The sequence below is a fragment of the Mesoplodon densirostris genome, chromosome X (assembly GCF_025265405.1).
Source record: "Mesoplodon densirostris isolate mMesDen1 chromosome X, mMesDen1 primary haplotype, whole genome shotgun sequence".
Taxonomy (NCBI): Eukaryota; Metazoa; Chordata; class Mammalia; order Artiodactyla; family Ziphiidae; genus Mesoplodon; species Mesoplodon densirostris.
In genome coordinates this window covers 43,270,096-43,287,270 of record NC_082681.1, presented here as the reverse complement: position 1 = coordinate 43,287,270, position 17,175 = coordinate 43,270,096, and the positions used below count along the sequence as shown (strand labels likewise).

The window sequence follows — 17,175 nt, the reverse complement described above, 5'->3', positions numbered from 1 at the left end:
TATGGAGCTTTAATCCACTGCTTCTGAGGCTGCTGGGAGAAATTTCCCTTTCTCTTCTTTGTTCGCACAGCTCCCACAGTTCGTCTTTGGATTTGGACCCACCTCTGCGTGTAGGTCTCCCAAGGGTGTCTGTTCTTCGCTCAGAGAGGACAGGGTTAAAGGAGCAACTGATTTGGGGGCTCTGGCTCACTCAGGCTGGGGAGAGGTATGGGTACAGGGTGAGGGGCGAGCCTGGGGTGGCAGAGGCCAGCGTGACGTTGCAAAGGCCTGAGGCATGCCTTTTGTTCTCCCAGAGAAGTTGTCTGTGGATCACGGGACCCTGGCTGTGGCGGGCTGCACTGGCTCCCTGGAACGGAGGTGTGGAGAGTGACCTGTGCTCGCACACAGGCTTCTTGGTGGCTGCAGCAGCAGCCTTAGCATGCCAGGCCCGTCTCTGGGGTCCGTGCTGTTAGCCAAGGCTCGCGCCCGTCTCTGGAGCTCCTTTAAGCGGCGCTCTTAATCCTCTCTCCTCGCGCACCAGGAAACAAAGAGGGAAGAAAAAGTCTCTTGCCTCTTCGGCAGGTCCAGACCATTTCCCGGATTCCCTCTCGGCTAGCTGTGGCGCACTAGCCCCCTTCAGGCTGTGTTCACACCGCCAACCCGAGTCCTCTCCCTGGGATCCAACCGAAGCCCGAGCCTCAGCTCCCAGCCCCGTCCGCCCCGGCGGCCGAGCAGCCAAGCCTCTTGGGCTGGTGAGTGCCGGTCGGCACCGATCCTCTGTGTGGGAATCTCTCCGCTTTGCCCTCCGCACCTCTGTGGCTGTGCTCTACTCCGTGGCTCCGAAGCTCCCCCCCCTCCGCCACCCACAGTCTCTGCCCGCGAAGGGGCTTCCTAGTGTGTGGAAACCTTTCCTCCTTCACGGCTCCCGCCCACTGGTGCAGGTCCCGTCCCTATTCTTTTGTCTCTGTTTATTCTTTTTTCTTTTGCCCGACCCAGGTACGTGGGGGACTTTCTTGCCTTTTGGGAGGTCTGAGGTCTTCTGCCAGCGTTCAGTAGGTGTTCTGTAGGAGTTGTTCCACGTGTAGATGTATTTCTGGTGTATCTGTTGGGAGGAAGGTGATCTCCGCATCTTACTCTTCCACCATCTTCCCCGGAAGTCTGTCATCTGATTGGTTATTAATTTCTGATGAGTGACAGTCAATCAAAATGAAATATTTCCTTCCCTGAATCTGTCTTATCTCTTATATCTGTATTTCTTTTAATGACTCAGCTTACATTGCGGGACGTAAAAGAGGATTTTTTTTTCTTAAATTTTGGATCTGAACTACTGACTTAACACTCTCAAAAGACATCCAAAATGTTACTTGGCTCCCTTATCTGAATGACACTACAGCATGTTGAAGAGCATCCTTTGCCAAGCCACTGTTTCTGTATAATAACGGTAGCGATACCAAAAATACCAATAAGACTTCCTTACTGGGCCTAACCAAGAGTGTGGAATGCAACTCACTTTGGCAATATACACTAGTAATTCTGGTGTTTGGTGCCGGGAATTTATTTTTTGAGATCAGGGGCTGTGCATCTGTATTTTCCCCTCCCTCTCTTGTAATACTCTACAACACAGAGTACTGAAGTACCCATAGGAGATGCTTAATATTTTTCCTTAAGCAAAAGATAAATGGATTCTCTCTTTTGCATAAACTTCAGGTTTGCTCTTATTAGCAAAATCTAAGACATTCAATTGGATCACATAACATAATGGGAATAGCGTCTTTAAAGACTTCAGGAGATTTTTCAAACTTAATGAGTTAAGGTTTCAAGTGATCTTGAAGTAATTAGCTCCCAGGGTTTTACCAGTAATATTCAACTTTCTCTCTCTTAAATGACTGTAAGATTGTTTTTGATGTTTGGTACTGCGGATTACTCTAAACTCTAAAGAAATTCTAGGCCCTAAATGAATAAAACTGTTGTGAGCCTTTCCATTTCCCTCATGCAGCTTGCTCCCAGAATTAATAATAAAGGTATGCTGAATGAAGAATCTTGGAAACTAAATCACATCTCAGAGTAGGAGTACACAATTTATCTAAAACTCGACATGTATGTACAAAAAAAGACTTGATTCCTCCCTCTTATGAGCTTATAATTGACTGGGGAGACTAAACTAACATAAATGAACCCATTTTATTATTAACAATTAAATTCAGTGTTGACAATTTTAAGTTTGCCAGGAGTTCAGAAGGTTTGGATAAGACATGGACACCTTTGAATGCCAGAAACAGATGAAACATTTGTTGGTGCTATGGCACTTCACCACATGTATAACATTCTTTTTCTCTTCCTTTTTCTTCATACATTCAATCTTTAAATACTACTGCAGGGCTTCCCTGGTGGCGCAGTGGTTGAGAGTCCGCCTGCCGATGCAGGGGACGCGGGTTCATGCCCCGGTCCGGGAGGATCCCACATGCCGCGGAGCATCTGGGCCCGTGAGCCATGGCCGCTGGGCCTGCACGTCCGGACCCTGTGCTCCGCAATGGCAGAGGCCACAACAGTGAGAGGCCCACGTATCGGAAAAAAAAATACTACTACATACCAGGCACTATCCTAAGTACTAGGGATACAAAGACAAATAAGAAACAGTCAATTACCCTCAAGGAATTTACAGGTAATGAGATGGACACCTAAAAAGTCATTGCAGTTCACTATGGCAAGTACATATTTAGAGGCATATACCAGGTACGTGGTGACATGAAGCAGAAAGGGCAGAAAGGGATCAACACCAGGTGGATAGGATTTCTCCAGTGGGCAGCATTCCAAGAAGGGCATTCCAAACAGAAGTAAGAGCACATGGAAATGTATTCAGGCATGAAATAGCATGACCTATTTGGGTAAGCATTGAGTGTAACAAGAGTAAAGAATAATTGTGGACAGTGGTGTACTGGTAAGCTGTCTCTCAAGAAAGAAAAAAAAACAGATTTGCAGCTTGAATTTTATCCTATAGGCATATTAATGATGACATCCACTGTCATCGCTTAACCCTGCTGGGAAGACTCTGACTGCAGAGGTTGATGCCCTCATCTCAGGTATTTCTTGCACAATTTTTAAGCTTATTATTCCTGTTAATAATATGGCATTTTTTAAACTCTAAGACATCATCAAATTGTAGATGTGCCATTTGTTTAGTAACATAGGAAAAATAGGTATACTACCCCATTAAATATACACATTGATTGTGTGATTCATCCCAATAACGGAAACATAAAAATATGAGGAAAATAACACCTTAAAATTGGCTAAATATGTTATTTGGGTCCTGGAACTGGTCTCTATGTAACAATCTGACCCAGAGACTTTAAGAAGAAGCCCTCTGCTTAAGCTGAGGAAGGTAATAGGAACACAAACAATCTGTTTAAATACAAGGACTGATTTGGGGTTTAAAAATTTACAAGAACCACCTTTCCTTTACCCTCCCCAGACTCCAAATAAGAAAGCAAGAGTTATGAGTCTTAAATCAAAGTGTTGATCCTAAACAAAATTCTGAGTTAAGAATATGTATGTCTTCAGCAAACCTTCCATCTTTTCCTTCTAACCCCAACCCAGAGAGTTCCATTATCCAAACTTTGCCTGCTGCCCTACTCCTGAGTTTGTAGTTACCAAGCTTCCCGTGCCTTAATCTATATTTGGGCATTTTATTTTCTAAATAAAAACTGTATATATTTAAAGTGTACACTATGTTGATTTGATATACATATACATAGTGAAATGATTACTACAGTCAAGCTGATTAACATATCATCTCCTCACATACCATTTGTGTGTGGGGGGGTGTGTGGTGATAGCACCTGAAATCTACCCTTAGCAATTTCCCAATATTCAATACAGTATTATTAACTATTGTCATCATGCTGTACGTTAATTTTAGAGCTAGGACTAGGCCAGTGGTTTGCAGGTTTGTTCTGTTTTGTTTTTAGCTGCCAACTCTTTTCTTCAAACACAATTCTGTGAGAAAGCCTAACATATAAGACACGTACTACTGCCTTGGTGAAAAGGGTACTATCATCTATGAGACAGCTCCTAGGAGAAAAACTGAGGCTCTTTGGAACACAGTTTGAAAGTGTTGATTTAGACTTTCTTCCTTATATTACAGTTGGGAAAATAAGGTCATGCTTACAATGTCTCTTACACTGATATAAGAGAGTCTAGAGGGCGTTTCCTTCTAGGTGACATGCATATGCTTTTCCTTAAACTTCATGAGTAGAATGCCTCTGTCTTATTTTATTTTATTTTATCTTAAATTATATTTTTTCTTTTATCTTCTATACTCTCCATCCCTCCCCACAAGACTTCTACTATAATGGATTTGATACATATCCTTGAATACATATTTATCATTGTTTTCTGTAATTTTTAAAATTCAACAAATACTTATTGAGCATTTACTACAGGCCAGACACTTGACATACAGTGTTGAACAAAATAGATATAAGGTTCTCCTTCTCTCCAGGTGCTTACTGTTAAGAGGTCAAATAGTCCATAAGCAGCAGCACATATTTTCATAGATCCATCCGATAAGGAAACAAGTCCAAAAGGATATAGTTTATTACTTACACAGATGGCATAAGCAAGATCAGCATGGTATCAGCTCCCCATGTCCCTTTGCCCCACAGGACAACATTGAACTACAGGAGCCAGATGACAGGTGACATGAGTAGTGAGGCACTCTTGCTGAAGAGCCAACTCTAGACTGCAGCTAAGCTGTTTTAAAGCCTGCCTGTATACCCAGGGGAAGGGAGGTGGAAAATCCTATGCCTTATTGGAACCTCATGGCATCCTCCTGCAAGATAGGGAGCCTCCCGCAAGGTAGAAATACAGATAAGAAACGGCCTTGAGGCAGCTCCTCACAAGACTGCCTATCTTCTCATGCTCTAAGAGAATCACAGGATGTTCTGCCAAGACCTAGGGCAGACTGAAGTTGAGCCTTGCCTACGTGGCCTATGTGAATAGTGCACAGTTGCCAGAATGCCATAGTGGAGCCATTTCCCTACATTTACAGTCCATAAATAAAAGTTTCTATCCTGATTGTCTTCACTTAACATGATATAGTAATAGCAAACAATTTATATAATGCTTACTATGTGCCAGGCATTTCTCTAAGAACTTTGCACATAGTAACTCATTAATCCCCATGTCAAAACTCTATGAAATAAGTGCTGTTATCCCCATTTTACAAATGAGGTTACTGAAGCACAAGGAAGTTAAATAACTTGCTTAAGGTCGCATATTTAAACTCTGGCAGAACTACGATTTGAATCCAGGCAGGTTGAATTTGATAGAAGTGATATGGGTACAGAAAAGAGGAAATCCAAGCAGACTTCACAAAACAGGTGGGATCTGATGACATTTGAAGAACATAATAGTTTGCCAGGGTGGAACAGCTGTCTAAGCAGAGTAAACAGAATGAGCAAAGGCATAGTGCTGTGAAAGTATATGATGTGTTTTGAGAACTATATGTGATGTTCTTGGAGCCCCAGAATGCACTGGTGTGGAGTAATAAAAGATAAAACAGAATACCCAGCTTAGAGGTAGTTGTAAAAGTCTTTGAATATCATACCATATGCTGTGGACTGAATTGTGTCCCCCCCTCAATTCATATGTTGAAGCCCTAACTCCCAGTGTGATGGTATTCAGAGATGGAGCCTTTGGGAGGTAATTAGGTTTAGATGAGGTCACATGTGTGGGGCCCTCATGATGATATTACTGCCCTTATACAAATAGATACCAGAGCGCTTGCCCTGCTTGCTTTCTATCCCTGCCATGTAAGCACGGTGAAAAGGCAGCCATCTACAAGCCAGAAAGAGAGCTCTCTCCAGAAGCCAACTATGCTGGCATGTCTGGTATTCTCAGACTTCCAGTCTATAGTATTTTGTTATGGCAGCCCAAGCAGACTATTTTGTTATGGCAGCCCAAGCTAACTAAGATACCATGAAATTTGGACTTATTTTGTGGGCATTAGAGTTCCTAGACGTTTTAAAGTAAGTGAGTTAAACAAGTAGATGTGTATTTCAGAAAAACTCTAGTTGTTGGTGGAGATTATGGTAAGAGATGAGTATGAGTTTGGGAGACTGGTGATAGGAAAACCAGTTGATAGACAATTGCACTAATTCAGGTAAGAGAAGTAAGAGCCTGGACTATGGCAGTGGAGATAGAGAGGAAAGAATGGTTTCAGTAAACATTTTGGAGGTACAGTTGACCCTTGAACAATGCAGGGGTTAGGGGCGCCTACCCCCCACACAGTCAGAAATTTGCTTCTAACTTTACAGTTGGCCCTCCACATCTGTGGTTCTGCATCCATGGATTCAACCATCTGTAGATGTGTAGTATGTATTTATTGAAAAAAAAACACATATAAGTGGACCCACACAGTTCAAACCCAGTGTTGTTCAAGGATCCACTGTAGTATCGACAGGATTTAGAAAGTGGTTGAATGTGATATGTAAGGGAGAAACAGGAGTCAGATTTCTAGCTTGAGTGACTAGGTGAATGGTGATGGCATTAATCGAGATATGGAGAGGTAAAGTGGTTTATATCTGGATGGTAGTGTTAGAGATGTGTTTTATTCATATTTGCTCATCTTAATTTTCTATATTTTTTACAACTACTATCTATTACTTTTGGAATGAGAGTAAACAAAGGTGGTTTTGTTTGTGTTGTAGGGATCAGGTATGGAATGCAAAAGAGAAAGAAGACAAAGTTCTATAAGAAAAATATTAAGTTCGGGTAATATTGAGTTTGAAGTGCCTGTAGAAAATCTTGTTGGATGTGTCTAGCAGGCGCTTAGAAATACAAGTCTCTATGGAATTCAAAGACAGAGACTAGAGATGTTGATTTTCAGAGTTGGTGTTTGCTCTCTGCAGGGGTTAGAATATAATACCACAGAGTGCTGGCTTTCATCAGGCTTGGAATGAAGTAGAACTGTTTTTAAGTAACATGTGTATGTTTAGAGAGGGGGAGGAGTTGAGGGGGATACTAGGAAACTTGCAGAAATGGGACTAACCAGGGACAGAATAAATGGTCCTTGGGACGGGCTCAACAATCAGAGACAAAATTCTAACAGAGACATCGTAAATTCTTACTCAAGTTTCAGGCTAAGTATTGAAAACTAAGAGACATCGGCTCAATGAAATGAGGTTGGAATTGTGACATGGCTTTAGAAATGCAAACAATGATGATGGAGAAGCCAAAAAGCTGTCCTAGAAACAAGGTGGGAAGAATGGGAACCTGCCTACCCCTGAGAAACAGGGATTACTGAGGTACCTGACCTCTTGGGTGCCAGTTGGGGAGAGTGGAAAAGGAATTTTAGGTATCAAAGATATGTAAGGAGATAGCCTGGCTTCCCCATAGGACTATTTGTGGCAGAAATGGGGATGGGTGCAGTGGGGAAGTAGGTCAGTGGATTTCCATTTTCACCCATGGGTGTTTAACAGCACACTATCTCTAAAATCCAAAAATGAATGGGGCTAGGTTTGTTGATATTCTGCCAAATGGCCCATCATTTGTTGCAGGAGCAGGGACAAACCTGCAGATGGCTTGATACTCTTTTTGAGCTGCCATGGATACATAATATTTTGGTGCTCCTACTATAATGGATCTATATTGATAAGGGGACATGTTAATGTGACTAAAAACAAGCCATTAAGCCTCTTTTTATTTTTTATTGTCACCTCCTCACTGGGATATGAGCCTTACTCCATCTTTATACCTCACTGGGAATGGGGTGAGAGTCAAGGATGGCATAGGAGTCAGTCACCATCTGGCAGACACAACCAAGAGTCACATGTTTTATCACACATATTCATCTCAGAAAGAGCTATCAACCATTCTGAGCAAAGTGTCTGCATGTCCTCTGAGAATTCACTTCTTTCTTTAATGGCATGCTTCTCAAATCCCGATTTCTCACTTAAGGTTAAAACAGTCATTTTCATTTACTTCTTATGAATAAATAGATTTGGCTGCTTGATAAAGGAGTGGATTCTCTTTCCCATTTAAAATTCTGGAGGATGGACACATTTTTATGGTAAGCTTTCTGATTATGCTAACCTTACCTGACTGGTTATTTATCAGACTGTGTGTCAGGGAGAAGGATATTTCAGCTGTAATACAATTCCTTATTATCAGCTCCAGGCAGCACAGTAAAGTTTCAATTAAATTTCTTATAGTTCTTTCAGTAATATAGATACATTTATAGTTAATATCATAATATTTTTCCATAACTATGGTAGGGGGATGAATACCTCCCTTAAAAGCTAATCTAATTGTATAGACTTAATATATTTCTGATGATGGAATTTATATATATTTAAAATTTTAAATAATACCAAAATTAGTAGAGTTGAAAATAAAAGTCCCCGAAAATGAGAGAGATAGAGATAGATAGATGCACAGATAAAGATTGAGAAAGACAGAGAGGTAAGAGAGAGGGAGAGGGAGTTTGAGATGGGCTTAAGGTCAGGTATTAAATAAGGGTGAAAGATATCTTATACATATTACTTGGTAACAAAATCAGTAATTTTACATTCTGATTATGTCATTTTGAGGAGGTTTCATCAAATATTTTAATTACATGGTCCAGAATCCTTGAACCAGAACTGGCAGAAACTTCTGAATCTATGCAAGCAGATTCACAGGTTGACCATAGAAAACACAAATATTTGAGGGATGGATAAAGGAAGAGGAACTCAGAAGGATATGCAGAGATGGGGAAAGCTATAATAGTATCTCCCGCTGTAGAAAAGTAAAGCAGGATTAGGATGCAGAAGAAACTTTTAGATTCATCAATTAAGAAGACTGGTGATTTTTGGAAGAGAGCAGCTTCGGAGGCATGGTAGGGGCCAACACTGGGTTGCAGAAAGCTGAGAAGTGGATAGGAATTGAGGAAGAGAAGGCAGCAAATATATATTGTTCTTTGAGAAAATTTAGCAGTGAAAGGGAGGAGAGAGAGGAGATGGTTTGTTGAAGAGGAGGCCTGGTTTAGGGATTTTTTTTTAGGATAGGAGAGACTTAAGAATGCTTTTCAGTTGATAACAAGAATGCATTCATTTACTCATGTAATATTTATTGACTGCCTACTATGTGTCACTAGACTTAATGAACAAACTGTAAAGAAGTAGTCATGGTATGGGCCCTTAGGGGACTTACAGAAATGGGTGGAGGCATTCTTGGCTACAGGGTGTTATTGACATTTAGTACTCAGGGGCCAGGGATGCTCTAAATACTGCAATAAGAGGGTCAGTCCTGAAAAATGAAGAGTTGTCCTGGACAAAATTAGAAAAAGAGAGATTGAAGACATGAGTGACCACTCAGCAGTATTCCAACCTGTTGATTACTCCTTCCTTCTTGAAACACTTTTTTCTCTTTAATGACCCCCCTCTCTCCTGGTTTTCCTCCCAAATCACTGGACATTCCTCATCTTCTTTGGTCCCAGATCACTGGCTCTTCTTCTCCTGCCTGAAGTTCTCTAGGTCTGAGAAAAATACCTGTCTTTTTTTTTTTCTCTATTCTCTTTCCATCTAGTCCCATGGCTTTAAATACTATTTATCTCTCTAGTCTTGACCTCTCCCGTGAGCTTCAGATTTATATAACCCACCACTTACTTGACATTGCCCACTTGTTTAATAGGCAACTCAAACCTAACATGTCCAAAATAGAACTCTTGTCTTCCCCAAATCTCTTTCTTACTGATCTTCCTCATCTCAGGAGATGGCAACAACATTCACCCAATTGCACAAGCTAAAAAGTTAAATCATTCCTTATTTCTCTTTCCTTTATACCTCATATGCAATTCAACAGCAAGTCTTATTGGCTCTACTTTTAAAATATATTCTAAATCCACCTAATTGTCATTATCACCACAACTACCATCATCTTTCAAACCACCATCATCTCTCACCTGGACCATTATGATTCTCTCTTGATTCATCTCCCTCTTTCCACTCTTGCTCCCTTGAAAACTTTACAGAGTGTCCAGAGAAATCCTTTTTAAAAAGTGATATATCAGGTCACATCACTTCTTTGCCCAGAACCCCCAAGGGCTTCCTATTGTACTTAGAACAAAATCCAAAATCTTTATCTTAATCTATGAGGCTTTATGTGATCTGACCTCTACCTACTTTTTCAGTTTCATCTAATACCACATTTTCTTCCTTTCTCATTATGTTCTACCCACCCTGGCCTTCATTCTGTTCCTTCAGTATGTCAAGTTATTTCCTGATTCTTGCTGTTCATTCCAGTTGGAATGCTCTTCCCTCAGATAATGATAATTTTACCTCCTATTTCTTGCCTGTTTTTTTAAAAATTAATTTATTTTTGGCCGCATTGGGTCTTCTTTGCTGCGCATGGGCTTTCTCTAGTTGCAGCGAGTGGGGGCTACTCTTTGTTGCAGTGCGTGGGCTTCTCATTGCGGTGGCTTCTGTTGTGGAGCACGGGCTCTAGGCGTGTGGGCTTCAGTAGTTGTGGCACGCAGGCTCAGTAGTTCTGGTGCACGGGCTTAGTTGCTCCACGGCATGTGGGATCTCCCCAGACCAGGGCTCGAACCCATGTCCCCTGCATTAACAGGCAGATTCTCAACCACTGCACCAACAGGGAAGGCCTCTTTCCTGTTTAATTGCATGAGTTAGTGCATCCAGAACTACATTAACTAATGTTGGTAAATAATGGTATTATTTCTTATTTCTTCCTTCAGTTAGAATGTTTCTAATGTTTCCTCATCCAGCCTGATATTGAATTTTGGCTTGTGTGTTAAGGAACTATTCATCTATTCTGATTTTATTAAGAGTTCTGAGCAGGAATGGATGATGAATTTGATTAAATGTCTTTTTAAGATTTGTGGAAATCATATGATACTTTTACTTTTGATCTATTGGTAAATTCAATTTCTTAATATTGAAACATCTTTGCATAAATTCACTTATTCATTTACTCAACAAATATTTATTGAGTACCTATGATGTGCCAGGTACTGTTCTAATATCACTGTACTCACAGACCATACTTTCTAGTGGGAGAGAGAAATGAACAAAATAAATGCATAAATTTTATTGTACATTGGAAGGTGATTAATGCTGTGAAGGGGAAAAGAGCAAGGGGCAGTGATATGGAATACTAGTGTAGGTAGTGGCTGCAACTTTAAATAGCGTGGTCAGGGAAGACCTCACTGAGAAGGCAATATTTGTTCAAAGACCTGAAGGCATCTCACCTCATCAGGAAGTGAGGCTAGGATGGTGGAAATGTTATGTAAGTGGATATTTAAGTCACCAATATTTAAGATAGCAGTTAATGGTAGGAATATCAGTAGAGAACAAAGAACTATTCTTAGAGAAATTGGGGTGGGATGTCTGACCCAGGAATTGGTAGATGGTTGCAACAAGGAGGGTAATTGGTGGTATAGTGTGAAAGACATGAGATTTATTTTAAAAAGCTGGAAGGAAGGGGGCAGACCTGGTGATATAAGGGGATTGAGAGGGAAAAAATAGGCACAAATTGAGAAGACTATAAGGGAATCTGTCCTCAAGGGAGATCCAGATTTCAGTTAAACTAAGAAAAATTGTGGATAATATTAAAAGAGGTTTATGAAATAAGGGATGTTGTACTATGTGTTCCAGAAGACCCAATGGGAGGGTTACATGAGTTGGTAAGGGGTAGGAAATGGAAACAAAATAGAAGACCAGATGGTAATTATTAAGTGATAAGGAAGGACTTGGAAATCTGAGGCTCCTGTATTTTGACACATAGAGATAAAAATATAATGAGTTTAGTTCTTGTAGTCTCAAGACAGATAACGGTGGTGAGGCTGTGTTTGGGGATGAGTGTGGGTAACAATAGAAGTATGAAGGTCCTGTAGATGAGTGTTCTTACTCCAGAATGAGCTGAGCTTACTCTTGACCCCTGTGAGAGGAGAGGAGTCATGCTCCATGATCTTATGAAACAGACATGGCCATATAGTACTGGAATGTTTCACCATGGTAACTTTATAGAAAATGTATCCATTAATATTAAAAGATATCTGTTGGTTTTGTGTCCTAGTTTTGGAGAACACATACCTCTATATTTTTATTCTCCAGAGATAAATACTTATACAATTTCAAAGTAGGGGGATCCATCACCTTTAAATTTTTTCACTTTCCTATAGATTATCATTGTTCCTGAGAGTTTTTATAAAATATTTATTATGGCTGCAATGGAAAAAAATATCTCACATGCGTTTCCATAGTAAAACAATGGGAAATTAAATCACTGAAGCAATTCAGAATGGGTCCTACCCAAACTTTTTCTGTTTCCTAATGTTGTTATGTTTCAAATGGAAACTCATATAGTCTTAATTTCTTTGCTAAAAATCAAGTATATTGGAGGTAGTTGCTGTATTTCTGTCAAATGAAAATATTTTTACAATATCTAGAACCTGTAAAGTAAGACTATCTTCCAAAGTGACAGGCCAAATTTTTCTGTATATCTTAAGCTTCACTAAAATTTCAGTAGGTAGCATAGACTGGTCAAGTTATATATATAAGGTATGTACCACTTATTCTTTTGTTCTGGCATTCAGGAAGTGACAGTTCAGGAGGAAGCCTAAAATGGTTGATCTCCAACGAACACTTGCTGTTTGGCCTTCTCATTTCAATTTTCAAACAACTTAAAATATGATCAAAGACACTCATCAGAGGACCTGGGGAGCCTGTATTAATCACTTATAGATTATAGGAATATGTCTTTAAGAACCACCTTGTCATATAAGTTTAGCATAAGAACAAGACAATAAAGAGGAAATTTAAAACTCAGAATGACAATCTCACATTAAGGACCCCACCCCAAAGGTTTTGGCATATTAAGCCAGCTCTGTTACAACACATAGAGGAGAATAAATGAATGACAATGAAAAACAATCTGTAAGTAATTTGACCTACATTTACCCATTTCCAGGAAAGCCCCCAAGTGAATTCCTAGAGAGACTAAAGGAGTAGTTTCAACTACTTGCCCGAAGACAGGCTGAACGTGGGAAAAAGGGATCTCACAAACTTTAAATTAGTGGACTCTTTTCCTGTTGCTTTTTATTCATAAGGCCGGAAGGCAGAAGTGTAAATTGAAGTTAGTGTTGGGTATGGTGGTAGCCAGGCTTTGAGATATCCCACAATGATTCTCACCTCCTGATATTCATCCCTTTGTGTAGTCCCCTCTCACATCGAATGGGGCTGGCCTGTATAACCAATAAGATATTACAGAAATGAAAGTGTATAATTTCTGAGGCTACAGTTTTTAAAAAGGCATGGTTTCTGTCTCACACTTTTGGATCATTCACTCTGGGGAGAAGACAGCTGTTGTGTCGTAAGGATACTCAGGGCCCTAAGTCCTATGGAGAAGTCCATGTGGTGAAGAACAGATGTTGTAGGAAGGGGGACCCCTTCCAGGGCCCGAGAGTAGGCTCTTGTCTAACACTCAGAAATGAATTGTCCAAGGAGACACACGTGCTGACAAAGCAAGAGACTTTATTGTGGAGGGGCGCCTGGGCGGAGAGCAGGAGGGTAAGGGAACCCAGGAGAACTGCTCTGCCACATGGCTCTCAGCCTCAGGTTTTATGGTAATGGGGTTAGTTTCCGGGTTGTCTCTGGCCAGTCACTCTGACTCAGGGTCCTTCTTGCTGGTGTGAGCATGGCTCAGCCAAGATGGATTCCAGCAAGGAGGATTCTGGGAGGTTGGTAGGACATATGGACTGACGTCTCCTTTTAACCCTTCCCGAATTCTTCGGTTGGTAGTAGCTTGTTAGTTCCGCATTCCTTACCAGGACCTCCTGTTGTAAGATAACTCATGCAAGTGGTTACTGTCAGGCCTGGCCAGGGAGGGTGTTTTGGTCAGTGGTTCCCCTAATACTGAGCCGTCTTGCCAACAGCCATGTGAGTGAGCCACCTTGGATGCAGATTCTCTAGCTCCAGTAAAGCCTTCAGATGTCTGCAGCTGAAGACAGAACCAGAATTCAAGCCCAAGTTTGACTCCAAAAGTTGAGCTCCCAAATGGTTGAAAGTTTCCCAATGACATTTTTAGCAATTTTCATTAGTTTACCTATTAAAATAATTTTTCTTTGAAATGAATTCAGTTTGCCTCCTATGTAAAGGGAGAAACATCAATCCCTTTGTTTGATCAGTGACATACTGTATTTACTAATACTGGACAAGTTAGGTCTTGGGTACAGTCAGCTCGAAGTCAATAATAACAATGTCTATTTTCCAGGTATTCAATAAAAGTATTTCTGAAGAAGTCTGATTCATGTTTCAGGAGGAGTTTTTCTGTTGACTCTTCATTGAATCTTCTACTTTATGAGATATTAATGTGCATCATTAAGGAACTTAATTTGTTCCTTCTCCTGTCCCTCCTCTGAAACCATTTTAGTACACAATTTTAATTTCCTCAAGAGGAAAAATTAATGAGTTGTTTCTGAATTACCCTTAACTAGAGTTGCAAACAATTTTAAGAACCACTTTGAAGTTCTACCCAAAAGTTGTATCTAAATATCACTTGTCATAATTTTTTTTTCCTTACTCAAATGTCATTTCAACCCTGGGGAAATAATTTTTTACCTTGAAAGAGATAAACATTGCAAACTAAATAAACAAATATTTGTACTTCTTAGTCCAGGTGAAATGAGTCATCCTGCAACTAAAGAACATCTCAACCTGACTATCAGATCTGAATGTTATTGAAGTAAGAATAAGTCTTTCTTGTCCAGTAGACTGCTCATTTAATTTGAGGTAGAGCCCCTATAACTACCTCTTTGAGAAATGTTGTATTTTTCTCATTAAAAACATCTCTAATTAAGAAGATTTGAATTTTCAAAATATAAATTAGGAGGTAATTCTTTGTTTAATGAAAATATTAACTAAAAGATATATTTAGATAGTAGGACCTGCCTGTAGAACTCTATTTACAAATGTTTGTTTATATACAGAGTTAATAAAGTAAAATATAACTCACAGACATGTATTTATTCACATACTTTATATCACAAAAACACTATTGCCTATTTTAAGCTTCTTATAAGGAATTCCAATTTTTCCCACTACTTATTTGATATGTATTTCCTTTATAACCTGTTGCTTTTATGCTTGCTATTACAGCTCTGAACTCACCAGATATCCAATATTTCAAGTCTTCTAGCTCATAATTGAGAAGAGACAGTTTTAAGTGAAATCTTACTAAATCAATAAATAGTCCCATTTTTGTGTACAGGTCATATTGTTATTTCTCTTTTGTTCTGTCAACAACTTTTCTGGACCCCTACATTTCTCCAGGAAATGTGTATGGGAGTTTATACCAGGAGACTACAACATGGCATCACCAACCCCCACCCAACATGAGAACTAACCACTTTTTATACAAAGTACTCAGTTATATAAAAGTAGTTGAGGGTCCCCAACTCTAGCAGGTGCACTAGTATGCACCTTCAAGCAATTAATATACAGGCATGTAACCAAAGTGTTTCTATAATAGCTTTGGAGGCAGATAGATCTTAGTCAAATTACAGACAGTTGCCTTGGATCACTCACTAAACTTTTCTGTATCTTGGTTTCTCCATCTGTAAAATGGGGGTAATAATCACTGCTTCTCAAGATTGTTATGAGGAAAGAGCATAGTCTGGCACATAGTCGACATTAAATAAATATTACTTCTCATTCCCCTATATTTTACTTCACTCTTCAAATTAACTGTTCCTCAAGACAACAGTATTTTTCATTTTCTCCTTCAGATTAAAATTAAACTGCCAAATACGAACCTTTCTGAAATTGAAATCAACATTCAGGAAATGATCTTTGACCTCCGTACTCCTAATAAGTGAGTAAAACTTAGAACTAGAATAATGAATATTATAATATTAATGAATCTTTAGTCAATATCCTTTATAAAAGTATACGTAATTATTTTGTATCACTCCTAAAGTCTGAAGAAAAGTGAAAAAGTCAATCATTCAGATGTTTGATCTAGGTAATATAAACATATATTTGTAAATACCTAGATTTTTTCCCACTTTACATGCATACATTTGGAGTAGGTTGATACCACCAAGACATAGTCCTTGACATTCAGATACAGTTTGCTTATCTGTCAGGAAAAATAGCTAGAGGTGAAAATCTCTTAAGTTGTAAGTCTTGCATGTGGCTTTCTGGTACAGTGATGGCATGAAAGAAGCTATCTTTAAGCGTATTGGATACTGTGGGCCTCTAAGGTTAAATTTGATTATATTCATCTAAAAATCAACAAAAAGTCTTATCAATTGCTTAAAACAAAAATTCTAACAGCTAATTTATCACTAGATCCTCAAGTTGCATGAATACATTTAAAAATAATGCAGATGATAATGGAATAATTCAATTAAACATTTGATATTTTCAAAATAGTCTTGTTATTATACAAGTTCAAATCATGTTGTCAAACACAATGTATATGGTAAAATTCTGATAAAAATGTTTATCTTGAAACCTGGATAAATCAGCCCTGTCTCTCAAAACTAACTCTATAAGGAGGGAATCTATAGAACCTGGCAAGTGCTAGATAAAATGTCTAAATATCTCACTGCTTTGTTCACTTTCCATCTGGTTGTATAGCAGTGAGCACACTTGGGTTGAGTGCAGTGGTTCTTTGTAACTCATAGACATTTCAAACTGGGTGTGGGGAGTAGTCAGCTCCTAGTACATTCTCTTCCTTCCATTATCAGTACCTATAATTGTCCTTTTTTGATTGTAGGGCTTCAAGAAAATAACAAAATTATATCTCTGGTACAAAAGACTTCTGTGTGTAAACAACCCAACATAACATGCATAGCTTAACCTTGATTTCTAGAGTAGATGCATTTAACCCCAAATGATCTACAGATGAATACATATCAAATATTTTCTCATTATTTAATATAATTTCAAAAATGTATTCACTCAAAAAATGTCTCATGTTATAAAAATTACATTCCTTATTCCTACCATCCACTTCAAGGAGTATTGTAATTTTTTTTCCATTACATGTTACACATGCATTTACTCTTCCACACAACCTTTGCAAGGAAAGTTGGTTAAATGAACAGTCAAATTTTTCATGATATTTGTGCACTTGTTAAAAGAACACACATATCTACACACTATGGAGTTAATTTCCGTTCCCCTAGCAGTT

The 17,175-nt window shown here is 39.2% G+C and overlaps 1 protein-coding gene across 1 annotated transcript in view; it reads left to right on the top strand.

Annotated features, from left to right (window-relative positions):
* Positions 1-17,175, top strand: part of DNAAF6 (dynein axonemal assembly factor 6) — a 48,691-nt gene that overhangs the window by 27,785 nt on the left and 3,731 nt on the right. Inside the window, exon 5 of the mRNA XM_060088063.1 lies at positions 15,764-15,849. Within this exon, the coding sequence (XP_059944046.1) occupies positions 15,764-15,849 (86 nt within the window). The remainder of the gene's footprint in view (positions 1-15,763; positions 15,850-17,175) is intronic.